General features: G+C 41.7%; 1 protein-coding gene across 2 annotated transcripts; it reads left to right on the forward strand.

The window, feature by feature from the left end:
- Positions 1–6212: 6212 nt before the first annotated feature.
- Positions 6213–21868, forward strand: LOC117262662 (immunoglobulin superfamily member 22-like). Of its 2 annotated transcripts, none has more exons than XM_033635725.2 (26): positions 6213–6583; positions 7942–8167; positions 10670–10804; positions 11487–11623; positions 13030–13129; positions 13263–13299; positions 13612–13780; positions 14059–14172; positions 14292–14454; positions 14909–15021; positions 15266–15428; positions 16201–16485; positions 16575–16699; positions 17471–17612; positions 17887–18094; positions 18176–18264; positions 18353–18655; positions 18869–19042; positions 19266–19394; positions 19471–19767; positions 19856–19944; positions 20056–20248; positions 20469–20771; positions 20899–21047; positions 21171–21351; positions 21451–21868. In XM_033635725.2, the coding sequence occupies exons 2-26, from the start codon at positions 7984–7986 to the stop codon at positions 21516–21518; spliced, it is 4050 nt and encodes a 1349-aa protein (XP_033491616.2). In that variant the 5' UTR covers positions 6213–6583; positions 7942–7983; the 3' UTR covers positions 21519–21868. The 2 variants fall into 2 exon arrangements, with proteins under 2 accessions (XP_033491616.2, XP_078024154.1); XM_078168028.1 differs by having other exon boundaries at positions 7946–8167.
- The last annotated feature ends 275 nt before the right edge of the window (positions 21869–22143 follow it).

Here is a 22143-nt window from a genome sequence, read left to right on the forward strand (position 1 = left end):
CTGTTGTAGCGTTAGAGTCTGCCTTTCATCAAGAGTGAATATCCATGCATGGCCTCTTTCTCAGACTCCACGCTGACAGAAAAAACAGCAGTCGCACAAAATAAAATTCAACCAACTCATTCATTATGTTTTGTGCTGTGAGTATGAATGTGCAGAGAGAGAGAAATCTAGGTCATTTCTTCATCATTAGTATGCCAGCCAGGTGTAGTGCAAAGAGGATTAGAGGGAAGTAATGCCAATGGGGCTCTCTATGTCTATCTCCCCCTCTTTCTCCTTTTCTATCTCTCTCTCCCTCTCTCAAACCAAACAATCGCACTTTAAGCGCTCCCTGCTGTCACCTCAAAGAGCATATCCATGACAAGTAGTCCAGACTTGTAATAAAACATTCATGCATTACCCAGCTCCAACGATGAGCTGGTTTCAAGCCCATTAAACAAGGAATATTTCCTCAATTTCAATTCTGACATTATGTGAGATCATAAAAGCCAGGGCCAGCACTTACAGTCAACAGGTGCCGCACATTGGATGCTTGAAGTTTCTCGCTTGGCTTTGACTGCTCCTTCCAGAGAACTTTGTTTTTGAGGTGTAGTAGTAGAGTTTAATTTATCTAATCTAAAAATAATGAACAGCTGCCATTATCTCATTGTAAAAAAAAGCCTAATAGTTATAGCAAGCATCTGTTATAGTTGCATGTGGCATGGTGGTGTAGTGGTTAGCGCTGTCGCCTCACAGCAAGAGGATTCCTGGTGTGATCCCAGGAGGGAGCGTGGGTTTTCTCCGGGTACTCCGGCTTCCTCCCACAGTCCAAAGACATGCAGGTTAATTGGTGACTCTCAGTTGGTGAATGTTAGCATGAATGGTTGTCTGTCTCTACGTGTCAGCCCTGTGATAGTCTGGCGACCTGTCCAGGGTGTCCCCTGCCTCTCACCCAGTGTCAGCTGGGATAGGCTTCAGACCCCCCTGTGACCCTCAAGAGGATAAGCGGTTACGAAAAATAACATAAAACACTTTTTCGGAGTTCTACACCAGACACATGCCATACGAACTAAAGGTGGATTTATCGTTAAAACTCAGAAGCTACTTGACACTTTGGAAGGATGATGTGCTATTCCCTGTTTTTTTTCAAAGAAACACAAAATGACAAGTAGTGGAAAGGTAAATTATGAGGTAGAAACAAGTAGATCTGCACACCAAGTAGCTCCTGTTGGCAGGATTTTAATGCTGTGTGATGTTTGGAGTCAGCGGCTTTGCCTCTGATTTATGATGAACAGAAAGTCGGCATCTTAAATACCTGTGACGCCTGTACTAGTCATGTGACAAACCACACCTGTTGCCAACATATATAATTAAATAATAGTAATAGTACTCCAATATCATACAGTACATACAAAAGGGAATAATACTAGCATACACAAATCATATTTTCCGCAAGTTGCTTATTTCTAAAAGGTCTCTGACTAAAAAGCCGAGACATATTCGTCCAACAAACACATCTGATATGCCAAATCATGCATCACCAGCAGCAAAATACATTTTAGTATATGAATGTACATACAATTAGGTGACACATACAGAAACAAATGTGTTCGAAGAAAGTCAGTTTCATATATATATACAGTACATCTAATATATATATATATATATATATATATATATATATATATATATTAGAGATGCCTCTCTCTGTACTCTAACCTTATAAGAAGTTATAGAGAAACAAGTAACACCAAAATGAAAAACAAAAAAACAAAAGTAGTTAAAATTAAACGGGAGTTACTGTTTCTTCAGTGCAGCACCACTGTCATTGAACATTGGGTTGTGTGTATCTTTTGTTTTTTACTGTTTCTTAAGAAAAAATATGAATCAATAATTTATTGATTTTGTGTATCTTATTCCATAGTGTCACCAAGCCAATAAATAATAAATAAATAAATAAATAAATAAAACATGAAATATATTGGACAAGGTTACTTAAAAAAAAAAAGAAAAAAAAAGAAAAAGAAACAAGTGGCAGTGTACTCACCAGGGGGTTCATGTATCCAGCAGCCGAGGATTCACTGAGGTGAGGGTGGATTCTGCAAAAACAACACCAGCATGTAAAAAATTTTTTAACATATTACTTGATTATTATCAGCTGGCCTGAAGTCATTGATGTGATCAGGGGCATCTCTAGGATTTGAAGACACTGGGGGCTTCACCTGGACCTCTGTAGGGAGGTCTGAGGATCCTCCTCTGGGGATTTTTTTCTTTTTATGTGCTCTGGCATCTTAGTTACCCTTAAAAACTGTTTTTTAATTTTAATTTCTAATTTAATTTAATTTTGTATTAAAAATATTAGTAGTTTAGAAACAGGATACATGCAACAGCTATCATGAAAATTTAGAGAATTTTTAGGTACTTAAGGTACTTCTATTTTACACTACTTCATAATTATACCCCTCTCCCTCAGAGGGAAGTATTGCACTTGTTACTCCACTACATTTGGCTGCTTTAGTTACTTTGAAAACTTTATTAATACAAAATATAATCAACTAATACATGATGATGTATGATTGTAGATTAAACCACCCAGCAGTATATGAAGCATTTAAAATGTGCTCCACCTTTACCTGCTGCAACATTTAAGTGATTACTGGGGCACTATGAATATCATCACACAAAATGCGCTGATTGAATGACACACATGACCCACAACTTGTGTTTTGATTAACAATGTCATATTATTTTTTAGGGCATTAATGCATGAACAAAATGTCACATTACTAGGTTCGGGGCTTTTTTTATTGTTAGGTCTACCCTTTCATTCATTCATTTTCTATAACTGCTTATCCTGTTGGGAGTCACGGGGCTGCTGGAGCCTATTCCAGCTGACACTGGGCAGAGGCAGGGTACACCCTGAACATTTACCACACTATCACAGGGCTGACACATAGAGACAGACAACCATTCACTACAATTTTAGAGTCAACAATTAATAATCAATTAACCTAACCATTGGATTGTGGGAGGAAGCTGGAGTACCCAGAGAAAGCTCACACTGACACGGGAAGAACATGCAAACTCTGCACAGAGGGGTTCCCCCACCCTGGGTTTGAGCCCCCCACCTGGGAGCCCTCTTGCTGTGAGGCAACAATGCTAACCACTGCACCACTGTGCCGCCCTAGGTCTACCCTGATTTTTTTTTAAATATACACACAGCCTATGTATATTTGGGGCTATTCATAAAAAATTTGGGGCTGAAGACTGAAATGCCCAGGACTAACAATACCATTGGATAGATTACTGAATGGGCCAACTGGGCAAAATGTCACTCTGCCAGGTACCGTCCAGGAAGTGTTTCAAAAAGAACATAAAGAGATGCATAGGAACTACAAAGGCCTTGGTCAGACTGCCAGACAAAATCAGATTTTTAGCCAATCTAGATTGGAACCAGATGGCTCTTGTAAAGTCTGAATGGTCATAAATGACATGAAATCCGATTTTTGCAAACCAGATCGAAAACACCTTTGAGAGGTAGTTTCAAAACACATTTGGACAGATGTGTCTGAATCTGAACAGCTCCTTATACGACTTCACACAATACACGCTAGATGACACCTCCGCTCCGACGTCGTTGCCACAGCAACCTGTCAGATTGGTCAATAATGTGGCCCAGTCTGAACAGAGCCAAATCCAATTTGGACACTTGCTAAAAACAGTGTGGACAGTCAGCAGTCAAAAATCGAATTTGAGAAGGAATCAGATTTGAATCAGATTCGCCTGCAGTCTGAACGCAGCCAAAGAGACACAAAATACAAAGAGACAAAATTACACCTCCCAAAAAAGACACAAAATGACCTCAAAGAGATACAAAACAACCACAAGGAGACATAAAATCTCAAAAGGATTTACAACAAAGAGATGCAAAACAACAGCAAAAACATAAAAGAGGCAAAAGTCTGTATGTCTTGGCCCTATGTAGGAGAGGTGGTGGAGCCTTTTTCATATCTGTTCCCAGGGGTCCATTGTCTCATAATGGACCTTTTCACATTTGACTTATCATTGTAAGAAAAACAGGTGAAATTGATAACATTAGCCTAATTATGGCTCAGTTCTATAAAGTGTGCCAGTGCTATTCCATTGAGCCAGCATGCACAATACCAGGACTTCTCCTACATGAAACGTTATCGTTAATCTCATTACATACACCTATGCTTGTTCTACTTAGACATGTCAAAATGTCTGCTATGAAAAAGGTCTATCCACCCATGCCTACAGTACAAATAAATAAATAAATACATTCTCAGTAGTGTTTCAGAAAACATATTGCCACCCTAGTCAGGTCTGAATAGGCTACATCAAAACAGTATTACCTGATAAACCACTGCAGCTCAGGTCAATGTGTGGAGGAGGTACATTAAATTTTCTTTCCTGAAAAAGTAAGTCGGCTTGAATATTGACGACCTTGGTTATTTAAATGTAAAGTCATATTTGAATAAAAGAAAATTATACAATAAAAACTAATGTTATATAACTAAGAAAACAAAAGACAGATTTCCATTACAAAAAAGAAATAATCAAAACCCTTCTGGCAGTTTTATGCACTTCAATGTTCGCTACATTTGCCAAACTCATTTGTGAAGCACTTTCTCTTATAAAACCTGAGCATGTTGTTGTGAAATACTTAAAATGATGAATAAATCTCACCTTTCTGTGGTTTCAAAGCTTCATTCTGTTTTACAGTTGTATCACACAAAACACATTTTTCTCCCTGTTAGCACTTTTCAGACTTTCTTTTTGGGCTTGCCATCTTCTTCCTTGGCCACCAATTATTCGTTAAATTATATTTTTCTGCATGGAAAACAGCAGGAGACACATTTTCATAATTAATTTTCTCTGTGGCAGCAAATGAGAAGCAGAAACTCTGGTATATGTGACTTAAACCTAACTTTACCATACTAATAACAAGCTACACATGAGCTAACTAGCTATTAGCATGTCAAGGAGCTTAGCTAGCAACACTGATTAGCCAGTGAATCTTTGACTGTTTGAATGCACACAATTTAATAATGTTTCACTCTGGATCAATTTCTTATAGCCTAACCCACTGACAATACTAAATTAGCCTTTCCTGCTACGGTTACTATCAACTATTGATGATAATTGAACGTTAGCTAGGTTAGTAGCACTTTAACACCCAAGCTAAGTGGACCTCTGTTAGCTAGCTGTACTGCTAAGATGCTTTAACCTGACCATACAGAGGTGTTAACAGGTGCAACAAAAATCATTTTGACTGATTTCGACAACTATTTAAGGACAAAATATTATAATACACATATGTACTCTTTTTCATCACCACATATTCGCAAGAGGGGTTTTAATTTTATCATTCAATTAATTTGTAAGACATTGTGGTATCATACTGGGTCAAGACATAATTCTGTAAAATATCGTTCTTTCAATCATTTTATTATTATTACATAATTACTGCATTAACCAAAAAGACTTGAAACAAATAATCACTTGAATAATACAGACAAAATTTAGAATTTGTGGAAGTCAAGGAAACTGTGAAATAGTCCAACACATTTTTCAAAACTCAGCCCATCGGACGATGAGACATTACTTATATTGGGATTGGTGGTAATGAGCAGACACAAAATCACATAACTGGCTTTGTTCTGTTTGTTTTGATTGACAGACAAAGACTTTGTGATGAAAAGTGGTGTTATTGAAATAGTAATTGGCAAAAATGGTGTTGTGAAGTGAAAACAGACTTTGGAAAATATTTTAACAGAAATAAAAATGTGAAAAGAAGTACATTTCAAAGTAAGGTGAAATTTATAGACAGTTTACAGACATATTAGGCTACATATTCTTCATTTATACCATTATATTACAATGTTATATTTATTTATTTTGTACTGAACATTGTATCTGTGATACTAATAGTTAATAATAGGTTGCATTGCTGGATCATTGTGTGTTAAGTTGTCTTGTTGATGCTGTTGATAAACACAACCTAGTCCAGTGCTTGACAACCTCACAATGTAAGCCTCAAACATCCTGGAGGGCACTTACAAGTACATACAAGGTCACAGACAGAGAATGATAATACTGTGAGTCATTTATGTATTATTGTTTTTAACTTTTGTGTTTTGCATTTTATTGATGGACTTAGACCCGACGCAGTACCTGCTAGAAACTCTCCATCACCACATTCTCTTTAGAGAACGTTTTAAAATACTAGCCAGAGATGACCCACAGTGGACGCTCAAACTAACTGACCAGTGGGAAACATTAGGATGATGCATTGGTCCAGCCCAGGACAAGCCTGGCCCGGCAAACCCAGGACAGATCAGAGCCTTATTTGTCCAGAGAGAAGACGCAGCAGGTGTTTAAGCTGAGTGCTCCAGCCTTGGCTCATCCACCAAAAAGGAACCAAGAAAGCAGTGGAGACCGGGCTGGGCAGGAACCCACTGAGCGGGGAGCAGCGTGTGGATTAGGAACATCATACAAGGAGACATTTGGTCTGGAAACAGTTGAACCAGAAACCTGGGGCACTGACTGAATCTGTGAGAAAGGAAAGGCTTTGCTGTAACAAGTAAGTTTGGTTGGCTTTGTGTCTTGGTTTTTGTGAAATAATAGAGCCAAGGGGGGAGTAGAAAAAAAAATCTTCTTTTGCAATTTGCCATCCTGTATGCTGTGAGAAAGAGAGAGAGATCAAGGACATTGAACAAAGAGGCGGAGAGGTAGGGAGGAAAAAGAGATGTTCTTGTGTTCCACTTACAGTGAGACAGCAACCTGTTCAGCACTTTGTAGCTTCGAGTCACTCGCTCCTCCTTTAGACTGTGGAGTTATACCATCAAAGAGTTTGCTGTGGTCGTGCAAAAACAACTTCCTTCAAGCTTACGGAACTAATTAGTTCACTAACCCCAACATGTAGTGTGTCTGCTGCAGGAAGCTGAATTTACATTTTCCATTCAGAGACTAATGTTGTGGTTAATTGTTCCTTTGGCTTGTAAAGTCACATTTACATGCTAAAATCAGGCTGTTGCTGGAAAAAACAATTCTATTTTTATATACTGGCTCACAAATATAAACATGATCATGCACACTGAGTTTAATGTGAGTTTTATTATTGAAAGATATAAGTAGGTACAGTGAGTGATACATTTTTAATTAGCACATTAGATGGACACTTGCTCGCCATTGGCTTTGCCCAGTTGTAATGTGCTTTGTCTTCTTCCCTCAGCCACTGGTAAAAAGGATACATTACGTGCAGGCAAAGATGCACATACACATTAGTGCACAGCTTACACACACTGAGAGAAAGAAAAAAAGAAATGGGGACTGGGCGTAAGAGAGGAATCCAAATTCAAAGAACGAGAGGAAGAGCACAGTTCATCAGTGGTACAAACACAATGCTTTATCTCACACAGCAGGTGTGTGGATTACCTTTTTAATTGGATCTTTGTATGAGCCTGGCAAAGGCAAAGGACTATTGTAGTCACTGTTGAAAGGGGTATGATAGAGCAAGGAAAGGGCATGCGGCGAGCAGAGGAAGGGAGGCGAGTTTCAATCATTTTTGGTGCGTGCTTTTGGAAACACAAACCCAATTACCACCGAGACGGAGCAAAGAGTTGTGTTCAGCACATTCATGCAAACACCTGAACGCACACTTACACACAGTTGCAAGTACACAAACACAGTGTCCGCTCTGAACATCCTCATTTACTATCTCTGAGTAAACTATAGGATATTAGCTGCATCAGTGTGTGAATTTAGAGAGGGTGGTTAAGACTGTCTCATGTCCCTCTGGTGCCTCTTATCTACTGGAGGCTATGTGTCAGGACTAAAAAGCTGTTATACACAACCAGACCCAGCGGCATTAGCTGCCAAATGACTATTTTCTGCCAAACAAACAACATCATTTCACATCTCTAATTGTGTCTGTCCCAGCCAGGCTCACATCGGCACCACCTCAACATCATCATCATCATCATGGCAGCAGAGCTCCTCCAGGCCACTGGGGGCAGAGTGGAGCAGATGGAACAGCAGATGGGTCAGGTGAGGCAGATGTCAGATATGCAAATATCCTCCTCATCCTCCTCCTCCACCTTCACCTCTTCCATGGGCTCCACAAAGCTGCGAAAAGTCTCTCAGGGCTTGTCAAGAACCATGGAAGGTAGGATTTATCATCTTCTCCCCATCTGCCATGCTGACTTATATAACGTTTTTAATTATGAGACCCAGCATGAAGGCCCCTCTATTAGAGCCATCATTACAGTGAGCAACAGTAACAAAACTGACTGTGTAAAATGATTGTAATAGCAGCTTTTAAGGAATTCTTAATTCCTAACATGCTTCTAACATGCATCCAGTCTTTATTTTGACATTGTCTGTTGGTTTGGAAAAGTTGGAAAAAGTGGTCAAATTGTGTTGTAGGATCACTGGTGTTACTTCTAACAACCTACAGCATCTGTATGAAGATAGGGTCACCTCTAAAGCTCAGTCTATTCTCAGTCTGCTCTCAACATCCCCTCCATGTTGAGTTTCAGATGCTTCCATCAAGTCAGTTTTGCCTCCCTAAATGCAGCACTAAGTGTTACAGATCGTCCTTTGTCCTGTCTGCTGTTGCTTATGTTAACCAGCAGTGACCATTAATGTCCATGATTTACCCCTGACAGTGTGTGATTCTGGATTCTGTGTGGTTGTATTGTCTGTTTTGTTGTACTAATGACTACTGTCTGTATCCCAAATTGCCCCTCAAGGACATTAAAGTTTTACCTTACCTTACCTTACCTTACTTTACCTTTGTTACCTTACCTTACCTTACGGTGAATGAAAAATCCCAAAACTGAGAAAAATCTTGATGAATTGGAGTGAAAGGGGGTCCTCATGAAACAACAACAAAACTATATCAAAACATTAATTTACAAACTCTCGCACAACTCGTGCAGTTTTGGACCCAATCCCAATACCCCCCCTTGTCCACTACCTCTTAGCCCTTAGCCCTACCCCTAGCCCTTGCCCACTACCCCTTGGCCCTAAAATGAAGCAACGAGGGGTAGGGGTAGAAATCTTTCCCTAGAAATTGGGACACCACTTACTAAGTCAAGGCATCGGTTACATTCACGCATTATGTAACTATTTTAAACAGGAAGCTACGAGCCATCTACATTTCCAACCAGCATCTACAATGGAGTCTCATTCATCCTACCGATTGCGTTTGCTGAATTCATCATGCTTCGTTTGATGAACGACAGACGACAGGGGACTTCTGATAGCTAGCTAACCAGCTAACATTACGAGGCAGCATAGTTATGCTAGCTGGCGTGTTATCGTAATGTGAAAAGTCTGACAATTTTGCAGAACAGGACAGATGACAGATGCCAGATAGTGCGAGCTAGCTAGCTAGCTAACAAGCAACCTGACGATGGTAACGTTAGCTATGTATGAACTTTTTTCCCCGTCTCTTGCTCTGTTGTTGTATACTCAGTACTTCCCAAACACATGCATTTTCTCTAAAAAGTGAATATGAAAAGATTTAGTGTATAGGAGTTAGGGAAATATATTGGCAGAAATTGAATATGATGAATATGTTTTCTTAAGTGTATAATCACCTGAATGTTTATATCTACAAAGGGGGCGGGTCCTTGTCAATAGCCCAGAACAGACAAACCAAACACTGGCTCTTCACATGTTCCCGCTTTGACATCGGCCACTGTAGTTAACAGCCTCTCCACAATGAGATCATCAGGAAAAAAACTGATTTTTTTATTTGAATTTTCTTTATTCAGTGGTTTAACCAGTTTAAATTGCCAGGTCCATTTGTTTTGGAGAAGAGGAAACCTCACGGTAAAAACTTCCTGAACAATAAACACTGGAGGAATCCTAACCAGGAGTTCACACTTGGCACATGGGGAAGTTTCAGATGGTTGCAACCTGCAGTCCTCACCACTAGATGGCAGTAAATCTTACTAAATCCTACATACTGGTCCTTTAAAACACTTCCACAGTAACAGTCTCACACACAGACAAAAAGCACACAGGGGCGTTTGTACTCTGCTTAATGGTATGCGTGAGCAAAATTTAATTGCATGCACTTACTCAGGTGCTATACTCGTATGTGGAAGTGTTTTAAATAGTTAAGGCTTTGGCAAAATGCATGTGTTTAGGAAGTACTGAGCATACGACTGGATCAGTGACACTTGGGTTATGCTGCACGAGTTGTTCGAGTTTGTAAACGGATGTTTTGATGTAGTTTTACTGTTGTTAAATGCAGTCCCCATTTTCATCCAATCCATTAGTAATCCTCTGTTTCGGGATTCTAAATTCATCATGAAGGCATGTGAGAAAAAAAAGTTCTCTTTACGATTTCAAGATAACATTGGGTGAGTTTTTAATATACAAATGATTATTTTGTGGGTGAATTATCCCTTTAACTGACATTTCTTACCTGTCCCACTGTGCAATGAGTATTTTTCCCTCTCTGCTTAAACCTCGGAGCACACCTGGGACTAAGTTTTTCCAGGCTGCCATTTTAAGCTCCTGAGCAAAAGCAGACCAACAATAAAGCTGATTACATCATTTATTTTATGTACCATAATGCAACCAAAAACATTCAAAGTCATAATGATAATATTTGTACATGATTATGATGTGGATGTCCCTTACGGTCCCTCAGAGCACACTGGAGTTCAGCGTAAGACCTCTGCCGTGGTGGAGTCCTTCAGCCAGGTACAGAAAAACCCCCAGATCCCTGAGGGAGAGTCTGTCCCAGATTTCGAGGAGAAGCTGCGCCCCGTCACTGCCCAAGAGGGTGAGGTGAACCTCCTTTCATCTCGCAGCACATTGAAATTTCAAGAAACACCCTTTGCGTCTCCTAATATTTCTGTTCACATCGCGTTACAAACTGTGGGACCCTTGAGACTATGAGAGAGCTACGCATAAGCTAATTTTAGATCCTCCCCCATAGTTTGCCCAGAAACTCCTGATGACATAAACTGAAGTCCAATGGGAAGTTAAAGTTTGCTGCAATGTGTAAACTTTAGACAACCATTTGACTCTGTGGGTGAAGGTACTGTGAAGCCACTCTGATCAAAGTCCTGACAAAGACCTCACAGAGCTAAAGGATACTGTGATAGAGTTGCCTTTGCTGCTCCTGCTGAATATTGGTGCCTGTTCTGCATAAACTGTAGGTGTTTGAGCCTTACTCACCCCGGCTCTACCTGTGAATTATAGATTAAGAGGCCTCAGTAGTCACAATATGCAGAACACTGCAGCGTAGCCTTTGCATTAGCATTCATGGGTTGACCTTAAACTCACTGGTTACGAAAGGAAAACAGGAAAAGGCAAGATAGGGTCAGTTGATCTGATGTATATTAAGCATGCTCTCTCATCAAATCTCAGATTGGATTTAACATTACATTTGTTGGAAATAATTGATGATGCAGACAGTTGTTACTTATCAAGCATGCATGTATCTGATCTGTCATTTATAGGTGACAATGCTGTGTTCAAGGCCAAGGTGACGGGGAAACCCCAGCCCAGTGTTAAGTGGGAACGAGCCAGCGGTAACCCACTGTCAGATGCGACTAACATTTTCTATGACAACATAAACAATCAGCATATACTCAAGGTTGGTCACGAAAACTACACAGCTCACAGTGTTCCTCTCTGTAAAGAAACCCAAGACAATTAAAGACATCCTGTAGAAAAATTAGGTATTGATTCAGATCTCTACTGAGTCTATCTAGTTTTCTGTGACATATCAAAAGGTTGAATCATATTGTTTTCCTTCATTGTGTTCTTTCATATCACCACACAATGAAAAATATATCAGGAACATTTCAGTTAATTAGTCAGCTCTGTGTTTGTATTATTTCAAGCAAGCAACACTATAAATACTAGCTAGTTGTTGTATGTGTTAATACACTCAGGTTGTTCTGGTTGCCTTGGTGATGGCTGATCCATCACACCTGTAGGTAGATGCCATTATTCTTACAAAATTAGTGTTTGGAGCACCAGTATCTGCAATTACATCTTTTAATTACTCCACATGCACTTAAATCAGAGTGTCTGCAGGTTCTTTGAAAGTTCCAAGAAGTCTTAAATCAAGTTAATAAAAAACAAATATGTTAGTCTTAAATTTGAATTTGTGATCATTTGTGATCTTAATTGCCCCTTTTTCATTTCCATTTTATAAACTGAGTCAAGATCTTCTGTGTTAAAGTCCACACTTCTGATGTTGCAAATCTTTAAACATTTAATCCTCACTATGATAACCATATTCCTACATAAAACATACCTCTGCACTGGGCCAGACACATAAATATAAATATATTAGTTACCTTTACACTCAACTGCAATGTTTAATGAATAAAAAGATAATTTGTCTGAAAATCAGTCTTAAATTTGGTTAAAATGGTCTTCAATAGGTCTGTAAAACCATTAAATTAAGTGTCTGGTACCTGCAGACACCCTGATTTAAATCTAAATGCATTCACCAAGTACAGTATATAGTTTTAAAAGGGGTTTTAAAAGGGGAATGTAACTGTAAAAGACTACTGTAGAGTGCAGCGGCTCTGTACAGCCTATCATTAAGCCGAGGGGCTCTGCCATCTTGGTTCTGTCAACTCAAACGGCACACCATGCATCATGAGGAAAAGTAGATAGAAAATAAAAAAAAAAACCTCTCTCTGATCCTTTTATCTATAACCACTCTGGAGTGGATTTAGCGCTTTCTCTGTACCAGCCGGGGAGCTTAAGTGAAGCTTAAATAGCTATTATAAAGCAATTAACTTGTGGGTGCTGACATATGCATCTCCCCTTGCCATCTGTTTCTGTGGTGAGGGATGACTGTTAAGTTGCGGTGCTAAATGTTTACTGGGTATTCCCAGCATGGCACTGCCTCCTTCTGCTGCACGCAAGTACTGCAGTGGGATTTAAAGTGACCGGACGATGTCATGACAGTATGACAGTGGGCAGCAAGCAAGACATTGTCATTCATTTTACATAACCTGCTGTGACTTTTCTCCACTTCAGATCAAAAACCTGGCCCTGGAGGATGCTGATGTCTACAAGTGCGTTGCCTCCAACAACCACGGAGATGCCACCTACTCTGTATCCCTCATTGTTACAGAAAGTGAGTAGCTATTTCATATCGTACACTATGTGAAGCTTTCTTAGTTCTGATAGTTATTTAGGAGCCTTCAGCTTAGTTTATGTGCTGTTTTTATTCAGTGCCTCGGGTGAAGATGCTCTGTCTTTGTTCCTAGATCCAGCGTTGGACTTCAAAAAGATGCTGAAAAAATGGTAGGAACACAAGCCTGTTGTCTAATACTAGCCGTGACACTCCCAAAACCTGTCAAGGTGTGATGGAGCTTTCTCTGATCCACCTTTTTTTTTGGTATGCATCCTGAAATATCTACAGGATGAGATCTAAAGAGCTGCAATGCGTACTGGTGTTGCTACAGGGGCAGAGGAAGATGCTTCTGAGCTGTCATCACACATATGCATAGTGCCAGACATGCTGGCAGACATACGTACATGTACACACAGAAGCCCAGCATTAATTTTTATATGTGCATGTAAACACACATGCACAATTGTTTCCTCCTCGTGCAGCAGTGTGGAAAAGAAAGAGAAGAGGCCACCTACAGAGGAGGAGATGCTCAAGATCCTGGCTGGAGCTGACAAGAAGGACTACGAGAGGATCTGTGCCGAGCATGGCTTCACCGACTTCAGAGGCATCCTCAGGAAGCTGAAGGAGATGAAGAAGAAAGAGGAGGTGGAGGTGGGCCTGTCATATAGAGAGCTTGTTCACATACCACAGGATCACATACGGGGGAAAAGGTTTGGGATGTGGCATAAAAAAACAGCTTAAAAATAGAGCAGAATGGAAAAGGTGGGGAGGGGCAAAGTTTAATGTCACACAGCACAGCCATGGCAACAAAGGTATGTCGCGTAGCAACGCTCAAGTCAACTAACATGAAGATGGGGTGGGGGGGATGACATTTTTGTGGTGTGTTTAAAATCTATAAATAAGTGTTTGATCATTTGATTTATTTCCAGATGGTGCGCGTGCTGAAGCCCCTGGAGGACATCACTGCCACAGCTGGCACCAACATCGTCTTTGACACCATCCTGGAACTGAAGGATCCAAACATCAGGATGAACTGGTTTCTGGTGAAAAACTGACGCGCCTGCCTGTTGTGTTTCAAAGTTTGCATATATACGGGTGTTTTTGTTACATAAAACACTTGCGAGTTTTCCCCCCTCATCTAGGCATTTTGTTTACGATTCAGGGCGCCGAGCTGCTGCGGATCCAGTATTCTCACGGGAAATATGAAGTGAAACAGATGGGAACCAAGCACATGTTGTGCATTTCTAACGTGAGCCTCAGTGACACGGGCACCTACACTCTGCAGGTTGCAGACAAGAGACTGTCAGCCAGGCTTAACGTCACAGGCAAGTGCAGAACGGGACTCAAGTCCTTCCCACTGCTCATAACTCAGGGAGACAATGTCATCATTGACTGCATTAACTACTCTTAGTGTCACTTTTATTCACTTGTTTTATATTGTTTGACAGATAGGAACAAGTTTTATGTGCGCATAACGACCTGCATATGTCTTTCTCCCATCTTTCATTCCATCTACAGGACATAAATAGACTAAATGAATATGTTTTACTTTGTTTTTTTACTAGTCAGGGTTGTTTTTCTCTCTCAGGGGCTTTCTTAGCTGTTTCATATTTCTTTGAACACCCACATATCAAAGTGCCGATTGCCAGACATGTTTTGTGGCTTCCAACTCCTTTAATTTTGCATGAAATACTTTTCAGTGAGGTGTCTACATGATTCAGTCTATGCACTTTAAATCATATGATTGGAACGCCTTTTTCTCATCCATCTCTCCATCAGATGAACCTCTGAAATTCCTGTCTGACTTCCAGCCCAAGAGAGTGACGGAGCGCCAGACTGCCACGTTTGAGGTCCGTCTCTCGAAGAAGACAGACGCGCCGCTGATCTGGAAGGTACGTGACTGAAGAAGACACACCGAAGGACTTGTATACACATTCACACAAGCACAAGATTTAAGAATTTGCTCTCTAGGAACATTTCTAGGAGTTTTCGGCTTCTAGGTAACTCAGATGAAAAGATGAAAAGAACACACAATTGCACCGACAACGTTCTAGGCAAACTTGAACACCAGGGAAATATACATGATTGAAAAAGAATATGGAAATAGTATTCCCAGTTGTGTTTGTGTTCTGACAGGTAAAGGGAAAGGAAGTAAAAAGAGATGAAAAGTTTGACGTGTCCCTGTCTGAGGATGGTCTGACCTACACTTTGAAGATTAAGGATGTGAAAGTCAGCGACACTGGAGACTACACCATCAGCATCGGAGACCTCACCGCCATTGTGCCTCTCTTCATTGAACGTGCGGGCCAGTATTTCATAGGCTTTGCCCTCATAAAAAACTTTTTTGTTGTGCTTTGTTATGTTTTGTTTTTCCCAAAAGGGCCGTGTCTTCTTGTTTTAGTGGAGCTAGCATTTCTAAAGAAACAAACTTCCCCCTTCAGACTTGGTGGAGATGAGCAGTTACTGCTTTTTTTCCCCCTCCCCTGAGATTAGAGGCTTCGTTCCTTCATAGCTATGCTAAACAACATCATCTTCCCTCCATCGTCCAAATGAAGACGTATGGGTAGCATAATAAATCCTCCCTCCTAGTGCTGAGTTGAAAGTAATCCAACCAAATCCCTCCTCACAACAAGCTCATTTATTACAGCTGTGTCTAACAAGATGCTTACTTGCCCAAGGTGCAAGCTGGGGCATGTAAATATCTTCACAAGGACATGTGGCTGTCCTCTGGGGTTGCAGGAACAGAAGCATAGTAATTGAGGTTGTGTTAATTACATTTATTCATGAGGAGACTCTATATTTCTTTTTCTTTAACTATAAGTCTATAATGAAGGTTTGCTGTCTGCGTTAGGACTGAATATAAAGAACCAACCTAATAAGTGGGTACAAAATTCAATTCTCTCCACCCTATAATCCTGTTTTTCCATTTCTGAAAGTGATTAAACTCATTTTGCATGCGTTTATAGTGCAGAAATTATGTAAAATGTAAAGGGAAGCATGCTAGTAAAGGCCAAATAAACCCCAAAGTGACCCTCTTCTTTTCATTCTTGGTCTATTTTACCTGTACCCAGGGATTCCCATCAAGTTTACCAGCCACTTAAAGAATGTCCGCGTGCAGGAGAGAGGCGAGGCCCACCTGGAGTGTGAGCTGAGCTCCAAGGACGTGCACATTCGCTGGCTGAAAGATGGATGTGATATCACAGCCAGCCGTCGCTACATCTTCATGCACGAGGGAAAGAGGGCAGAGGCTATCATCGAGGACTGCGAGCTGACAGATGAGGGAAAGTATTCAATCATCTGCACTCAGGACAACGACGCTCATGAATATGTCACCTCTGCCACTCTGACCGTGGATGGTAATGATTTCTCTGTCTGGAGTTTTTGGGGGTGTCAGTGTTTTAAGTCCAGCACTGAAAGATTAATAAGGTTTTCTTTGTGTTGCCAGAGCGTTTCGCCTCAGTGACGAGAGGTATGTCAGATACTCAGTGTCCTACAGGCTCCCCTGCAGAGCTGTGTGTTGTCCTTGACGATGAGAAGGTGGACGGAGTGTGGCTGAAAGATGGAGTAGAGGTGAGAGATGATACAAGATGGGATAAAAGGGTTAGAGTCTTCTTGGTGGTCCTCAAATGCACCCTTTTTCTGTAAATGAAATCTTCAGTCCATTACTTTGGTCCAGACTGAAGTATCTCAACAGCTATTGGATGGATTGCCTGAAATTTTGCACAGGCATAATTGCTAGACGCTAATGGTTTTGATCCCTTGCCTTCTCCTATAGCACCACCATCAGGCCAAAGTTTTCACTTAGGAGTCTTTCATATCAGGGACCCAGGCTCGGATCCAAGTACACTTGACCTGAAAGTTTGTTTTATAAGTGTGAACACTGTGTACTGTACCCAAGCACGGTATGTTGAGCTGTGCCCAGTCACTTGAAAAGAAAGTCTCGAGTACGGTTCATGTGTAATCTCATCCTCTGAACTGCAGGGCCATGGGTGATACAGTGGGAATGCAGGCGAGAGAATCATTTTTAATATTGTCTCCAAAATAAAATCAACAGTAGGCAAAATGCGAAGGTTTGCCTTTATTGTGTGAGCTTGAGATGTTGCAGTAGGTGTACCGACAACATAAACAAATGTCAAGTGGATGATGATACAAATGTACTTGGGTACGGAACAATGTTACTAATGTGAAAGCTAAGCACATCTACTGGATGGATTTGCACAGACAACACCATTTTAATAAAGTGATACAGTTGTATCAGTTAAGTTATATCACCCACACACACCTCTCATATTTTTGATCATTTATTTGTCATTAACACATTTTGTTTATTTCATCTGACAGATTTCGGAGATGAGAGGCGTTCAGGTGGTCAAACAGGGAGCTGTTCACAAGCTGATCTTCTCAGGTGTGACTGATGCTCTCGAGGGCAAGTACACCTTCAGAGCCAAGGGGGCTGAGAGCGAGGCTGTACTCACTATTGCAGGTGTGTGTTTGTAGTTGATATTTGAGTATGTGTCCACAGGTGGGGAACAGACCTACTGGGACAAGCTTCCAGCCACTGTCATGGAAACAAACTTAAATCTTTACAGTGTGTTTTTTGATACTACCACCAGGTGTCGCCAAAGTCAGACATTTTTAAATCCCTCACACTAAAGCTACCAAACTTATACTGAAAACTGATTAAAATCATAATGAAATTGAAATAAATCACCCATACAGATAGCATCCAAATCTATATTAACCATATATTTTCCCAGACCCTCCAGAGATTGATTCCTCTGTGCTGGACTTGTTGGGGGCCCGACCTGTGACTGTGAAGGCAGGCCAGACAGCCACCATTAAGATCCCCTTTAAAGGGAAACCACCTCCCAAGGTCACCTGGTACAAGGACGGCATGGAGGTCATGGAGGACGAGAGGACCAAGATGGAGAGGACAGCTGACAGCACCTCGCTGGTGCTCAGCAGGTGGGTGAGCAGAGATATTCACTCAGATATTTTATGATCTTTTGAAAAGGTCGCACACAAATCACTTTGCTTCTTCGCTAGATGTGTGCGAGAAGACAGTGGGGCAATTGTGCTACGTCTGAAGAGTGACTGTGGCACTGCAGTTGCCAACATGCACCTTAATGTGATCGGTGGGTGACAATGCATAATTTAACAAAAGTTAAGTTTGCTTTAGTGCAGATACAAAATATTTGACACATGTTTTGCCACATTCCCCAGACCATCCTAAGCCTCCTCAAGGGAAAGTAGAGTTCCTCGAGCTTTCAGGAAAGTGTATCAAAATGAAATGGAAGGCTCCACGGGACAACGGGGGCAAGCAAGTGACCAGCTTTGTGATTGAGCGCCGTGTGGCAGGTAAGAAGTCCTGGACCAGGGCTGGTGAAGTAGACAGCAGTACCACTGTCTTCAGCGATGATAAAGTAGAGGAGGGCCAGGCGTACCAGTATCGCATCAGGGCTGTCAACGTGGAGGGAATGAGCGACCCTCTTGAGACAGAGGAGGTACGCGCCGGAGAGCCTGTAGGTGAGAGATAATTTTATATTATATAAGCCATCATCAAACACATTTCTCAAAACGTCGAGGATAAGAAAGTTAGAGAGAAGTGTTTAAAGAGCTCAGAGATGAGACTTTTCATCACAGCTCATGTCATTGTTAAACTCACCTTCTCTACTAGCTCCCTTTTATTCATATCTTATGACTGAGAACACTTCTTCTGTTTGAAATCCGTCTACCCAGAGCCTCCGGGCACATCGTCCCAGCCCCAGGTGTCTAATATAACTAAGGACACCATGACAGTGAGCTGGACACCTCCAGCCAACGATGGTGGAGCCCCAGTTCTGGGCTACGTCCTGGAGAGGAGGAAGAAGGGGAGTAACATGTGGTTACAGGTCAACAAGGAGCTACTCACAGGTCAGACTATCAGCTATCATGTTTTGTTATCATGTCTAGTTTCAATAGATTTGACATAATCTTTCACTTTTCACTTTGTTTACACATTTTTAATACAGACATTCCTGAGTAGGTGTTTAACTTGTATTAAGTCAACCATTACTGTATACATTAAACCTGCATGGTACATACATCCTCTGTTACATTCCATGCATTGAATTTGTCCCTATATTACTGTTTTCAGATACAAAATTCATGGTGGAGGGGCTTGTGAGCGATATGGAGTACGAGTTTAGAGTCATTAGTGTAAACAGGGCTGGAGCAGGTCATCCCAGCACCGTCTCTAATGCTGTCCTGGCCAAAGACCCAATAAGTGAGTGCTTCACTGCCTCCTTCCCTTTTTGTATCCTTACTATCACGACTATCTAAAAAATACTTTTCTCCTGTAGGAGCTCCTGGCCTGGTGAGGAACCTGTGTGTGTCTGATTCAACAAACTCCTCCATTTCTCTGAGGTGGACTCCTCCAGAGCAGGGAGACGAGCCCTCGGGTTACATCCTAGAGGTACGTGCCGAAGATGCTAAAGAGTGGTCCAAGGCCACCAAGATCCCCATCGCTGGTACGGCCTTCAATGTCGGAGGACTTCAAGAGCGGAAGAAATACCACTTCCGTATCCGCGCTGTCAATGAAGGAGGGGTGGGGGAGCCCATTGAGCTGTCGGAGGGTGTACTGGCCATGCCTCCACCTGGTAATACAACTGCATTCTCTTATAGTCTTCTGTTTTCCTACTTAGTTTTTTCATTTCTATTACATTTTTGTATTTTTCCCCCATACAGTGGCACCCAGGTTTGATCCTCTGGGGAAGCTGAGGAGCCCGATGGTTGTCCGAGCTGGAACAGCACTTTGCCTTAACCTCAACTTCACTGTAAGACTTTGATCTGCTCAGAATTTTCCGATATTTCTTTGAGACTAGCATGCTCCACATAAATCCTATTAGTTCTTACCTATTAACCCTTCCCTTTCGTCACTGTTACAGGCTTCACCTCCCCCGGTGGTAACCTGGTTCAAGGATGGCGTCATCACTAAAGGACGGGAAGTCATCACCAAGAGCAAGAATCACTCCCAGTTCCTCATTGTCTCCTCTCAGCGATCTGACTCTGGCATTTACCGTGTCCACCTGAAGAACGACAACGGAGAAGCTCACTATGACATCAATATCAGGGTTACAGGTAAGTGACGAAGGCTAAATTTTATATGCATGTCGTCTTTAATTGTATGCTCTTTTTAACATTTATGTACTCTATTTTACCTGACAATGTAGTCCATCAAAGTATATATGTATATCAGGGGTTACATTGTGTTGTGGAAAGTCCTAGACCATACAAAGGCTTATAATGAAATATTTCTCCTCCTCATCACCCTCTTTCTGTACTCACCTCTGTCCCTCAGACTTCCCTCGACCACCAAAAAACCTCCGCCTGGAAGAGGAGGTTCCAGGCACAGTGACCCTGCAGTGGGATCACACCCCAGACATGGCTGACGACGACGAAGGAGCGCATTACATCATCCTCAAACGTGACACCAGCACTACCTCCTGGTTCACCGTGGCCGAGCGTGTCTTCAGCAGCAAGTACACCATCACTGGACTGCTTCCCGGGAGGAAGTACTACTTCCGAGTCATTGCACAGAACCCTATTGGAGACAGCGATCCTTTAGACTCGAAGGAACCTCTCATCATCGCCAAGGAGAAAGGTGAGAAGGGAAGACATTTGATTTCAGCATTATTGATCAGCATGTTAAATAAATACTCATTTGCTTGTTTGTTACTGTGTGTGTGTGTGTGTGTGTGTGTGTGTGTGCGTGTGCATCTGTGTCTAAGAGGGGATCGGCAGCCTTCGATTGAGGGAATACACCTCTAAATCACGTCAGGTGAAACCAACATTTCTTCTGCCACTGAAGGACCACGCTGTTCGCAGAGGCAATGACTGCACCATGAGCTGCGCCTATCAGGGCATGCCAACACCACAGGTACGAAGAACATGGCTAATGACATCGGTGTGGTGCCTCTACCTGAAACATTTGTTTCTTTGCTGTTGATATCCTCTCACTGCCCCCTAAGGTGACAATAATATGGTAAATTCCCCCTCACAGGCCTGCTGGTATAAGGGGGATACGAACATCTCTGACTCCCCTCGGTTTTGGCACAGCACAGCTAATGGCGTGTGCACCCTGGTCATCCCCACCTGTGGAGCAAAAGATGGTGGAGAATACACGCTGGTGCTGGAGAACCCTCTGGGGAAGGCCAAGTGCTCCTGCACTCTGGTGATATTTGGTAGGTTCTGAGAGAGAGGAATGATGGTTTAATATCAAAAAAATATTGTTTTGATTTGCTTGACTGATTCTTTATGTCTCTGTATGTGATGCCTTCCAGATCAGGATGATAAGAGTCTGTTGGAGAGCCTGACCAAGCAGGCAAACAAAGAGAAGCTTATTTTGTAAGAAGTCTGCTTCAACCGTCGCCATGACAGATGCAATTTGATTGGCTACTGACCTTGTACTGCATGTACTGTCACCAATGACAATGATTTTAGCTGTGGTTAGATTTTATAATATCAGAAAGCAAGATTTGTGCTGATTTCTTTTGGTCAAATGCCCTGTTAGTGCAACAAACGGCCATTAGATGTCAGGCTTGTTCCCACCCTTGTGTTGGCATTACGCTCCAGGAGCAGATTCATGTTTGCTGTGTTGGAGGGATTTTTACTCATTAGTCAGCTCGCTCAGCCAGAGAGATTGTCCTTCCTCTCTAAGTCACACATGCTTTTCTCTCTATAAAATGAATTCATCATTTCTCCAGGGTGTCCAGTTTGTGCCCAAACACACTTGTTTCACAGGGCGTGCTGTACCAGGCCACATGCCATGTCAACCGAGTGGAATTGATGGGAGTGTGTGTCTGTGCATAAAAATCATCTGATATAACAGTGCACAGCGAATCATACCCACACAGCCAGTTTGGAACTAGAGTTCAAGAGTCTGAGGTTGGTTTGAGGACAGTGGCATGCACACTGCCAATTATGCAACGAGCCAAAATCCTACTTCCCTTCGAGGTGTCCTGGTTGCTTAGTCT

The sequence above is a fragment of the Epinephelus lanceolatus genome, chromosome 5, assembly GCF_041903045.1.
Source record: "Epinephelus lanceolatus isolate andai-2023 chromosome 5, ASM4190304v1, whole genome shotgun sequence".
NCBI classification, from domain to species: Eukaryota; Metazoa; Chordata; class Actinopteri; order Perciformes; family Serranidae; genus Epinephelus; species Epinephelus lanceolatus.

Coding starts and splice junctions, on each gene's coding strand:
- LOC117262662 (XM_033635725.2), top strand. CDS start 7,984: ATGGCAGCAGAGCTCCTCCAGGCCACTGGGGGCAGAGTGGAGCAGATG. Junction 10,805..11,486: donor CCCCGTCACTGCCCAAGAGG/GTGAGGTGAACC, acceptor TGTCATTTATAG/GTGACAATGCTGTGTTCAAG. Junction 21,352..21,450: donor CTGCACTCTGGTGATATTTG/GTAGGTTCTGAG, acceptor GATGCCTTCCAG/ATCAGGATGATAAGAGTCTG.